The sequence below is a fragment of the Octopus bimaculoides genome, chromosome 3 (assembly GCF_001194135.2).
Source record: "Octopus bimaculoides isolate UCB-OBI-ISO-001 chromosome 3, ASM119413v2, whole genome shotgun sequence".
Taxonomy (NCBI): Eukaryota; Metazoa; Mollusca; class Cephalopoda; order Octopoda; family Octopodidae; genus Octopus; species Octopus bimaculoides.
Window position 1 is genome coordinate 45,945,557 of NC_068983.1, and position 2,638 is coordinate 45,948,194.

At 35.2% G+C, this 2,638-nt stretch overlaps 1 protein-coding gene across 1 annotated transcript in view; it reads left to right on the forward strand.

Moving 5' to 3' along the window:
• LOC128247367 (neurogenic locus notch homolog protein 2-like) overlaps nt 1-2,638 on the forward strand; it is a 37,659-nt gene that overhangs the window by 28,560 nt on the left and 6,461 nt on the right. Inside the window, exons 15-16 of the mRNA XM_052966736.1 lie at nt 632-939; nt 1,672-1,943. Coding sequence (XP_052822696.1) covers nt 632-939; nt 1,672-1,943 — 580 coding nt within the window. The remainder of the gene's footprint in view (nt 1-631; nt 940-1,671; nt 1,944-2,638) is intronic.

Sequence of the window (2,638 nt, forward strand, 5' to 3'; positions counted from 1 at the left end):
GTTCCTGCTAAAAGGGATTACCCTGCTCTGTATAATCAGGGCAGCGCAAAAAGTTGTTTTGCACAAGCATTTCTATAGCCAATTACACGGATGAAATTTACGTATGCTTAATAATTTTATGCAAAACAGCCTTCAGACTTTCCCTATTAATTTCATCGTCATTTGAATTATGAACATATTTACATCATAAGGGTTTTTTCGTTGTAAGGCTTTCTTTTTTAGTTGATTTTCAGCTAGCAAGACTTATCGTAGATGGCATAATAAGTCACACCCGGACAAGGTCGGGTTATACTGCTAGTATATATATATATGAACGTACGACAGGTTTCCACAGTTTCCGTAAGCCAATTTCATTCACAAGGCATTGATCAGCCTGGGGCTACGGGGCTATAAATAGAAGAAACTTGCCAAAGGTGCCATTAGGTGAGACTATATCAGAAACTCCGTGGTTACAAACGAGATGCTTAACCACATAGCCACACCTTGTAAATGTTAGTGAAGTTATTAAAAGAAATCATTCTAAATATTCAAATTTTAACGTTTTTTTTTCTCAAATTACCTACCGTATTCTTCTATAGTAATTAAATAAATTATAGGTATTTAAAAATATTCTTTCTTCATTCTTTAACAGGTAAACTCAGAAGAAAGATCATTTCCAGTCCTCGACTCTACAGAGTTTTCAGCTCATTTCGCAGCTAGCTGGACACAACTCACAACAGAGTGGGGTCTAAAAGTGGAATTTGATGGATTTCATCAAGCGATCATAACACTTCCGGCAACATTTGCAAACAAATTAACTGGACTTTGTGGTGATTGTAACGGTTATCAAGATGAACTGCACAAAAAGACAGAGCAGGAAATATTACACAACCCTACGAAATTTACAGATATTGTGAAAAGTTATCGAGTTCCAGATGAAGACGATACACCTGACACAACGTAAGTTGAATATGTTATGAATTAAGAAAAGCCTTTTCATTGATATTACCGAATTCGTATTTCTATACATGCTTTATATTAAGGATATCCATCCGTTTTCTACACTCCCTATTTCTGAGAAGGTTGTTGGAGAGTAGAGTCCTTCAGCACCTCCAGTGGGTCTTATCAAAAGCAATTGTTTGTACACTTTCCGATTGGGTTCCCGATTGTATGACCGATTGAGACTACGAACTTCCTCGTTCTTGCTCTACTCCCAGGTCTCCTGCCGATTGGCTCGACTTGAAGAATCCATTTTGTGATAGTTTGATACTTTTCCTGCGATATTTTAATCATACATCTGCAGTACTGGATCTGTGACCTCTCAATACAGCGAAGTATTAAGCCAACGTGGAGAAACTCCCTAAGCTCCTATCTACACAAAATACCGAGTAGCACTACTTCAGATAGCCGTCAGAGGACCTCCATTTCAGTCCCTTGTATTCACTATCAAACTCTTTCCATCGTTATTCAAACTTCATGTCCATAGGTGAGATAGATACGAAAACAGAATTAAAGGTAGCAAATATGGCTTTTATACAAACCTCTCTTCTACTGCAGAAGTTTGAGATTTATGAGCAACTTCAGGTTGCCATGAAGTTCCTATATGAATGCCCAGATGTTTGTGTTCGCGTTCATGGTGCTTAGTCGAAGCATTATTTGATACATGACTAAATTCTTTTTATTTTATTCCAGATGCGAAGCTAATAAAATCCCAAGCGAATGTTGTAACGAAAAGACAATTCAATGTGAACTAATTGCAAACAGTTCAGCATTTGCAACTTGCAGAATCAATCATGGAGTAAATTTGTTCGAAAATTTCTTAGATTCCTGTAAACGAGACATTTGCATATATGGTGATGATGAACCGAGTCTGAAAATCGCTTTATGTCGAGTGACTGAATCATTGGCAAAATCTTGTCAAATGGCAGGCACAATTGTTAATTGGAGGCAGAGTTTCAATTGCAGTATGTATAAGTAAAATCTAATTACATTCTCATAAGTGCATTTTCACGTAATTTGGATCATTTTTTGGTAAAAATTAAATGTGCTTCAGAGGTCTACATGACGTTGGATATACTATGTATGATCAGTTGAAGCTGAAACAGACTGCTACACATCAGACCTCACATAAAGCTGTAACCATATCATACGGGGGCATTCGTTATTTGTTGGTGTAGCTGCTGTTGTTATTCTTGTTGTAGATGTTATAATCGTCGCAGTTTGGACGAACAGAATTATATTTAGAAAACGTTCAAGCCGTGCTCCTCTTATCATATTTACAGAATAGTGTGACAAGGATTATATTATCTTGGATACACATATCACCCATTTTTTATGAGAAGGTTTTGATTTGACGTAATTTTGGCAGCAATTTCTAGCCAAACAGTGTCACCACATGAAAAATGGAATTTTTAAAATAAAATTTAAGTCTTGACAACACCAATACTAAACATTTGAGCTCCTTGAAAAACTCATATTTCATAATTTTATAACAAAAATATGATCAATAAAATGACGTAATCAATATTTTTCTATATTTTTCTTAAACTTTTAATTTTAAATCATAAAGGAAAAATATCTTTCAAAATCGAATTTCGACAGTAATTTTAACTTTCTTTGCGGGTACACTAAGAAACATAAAAAATATAATTTATATATA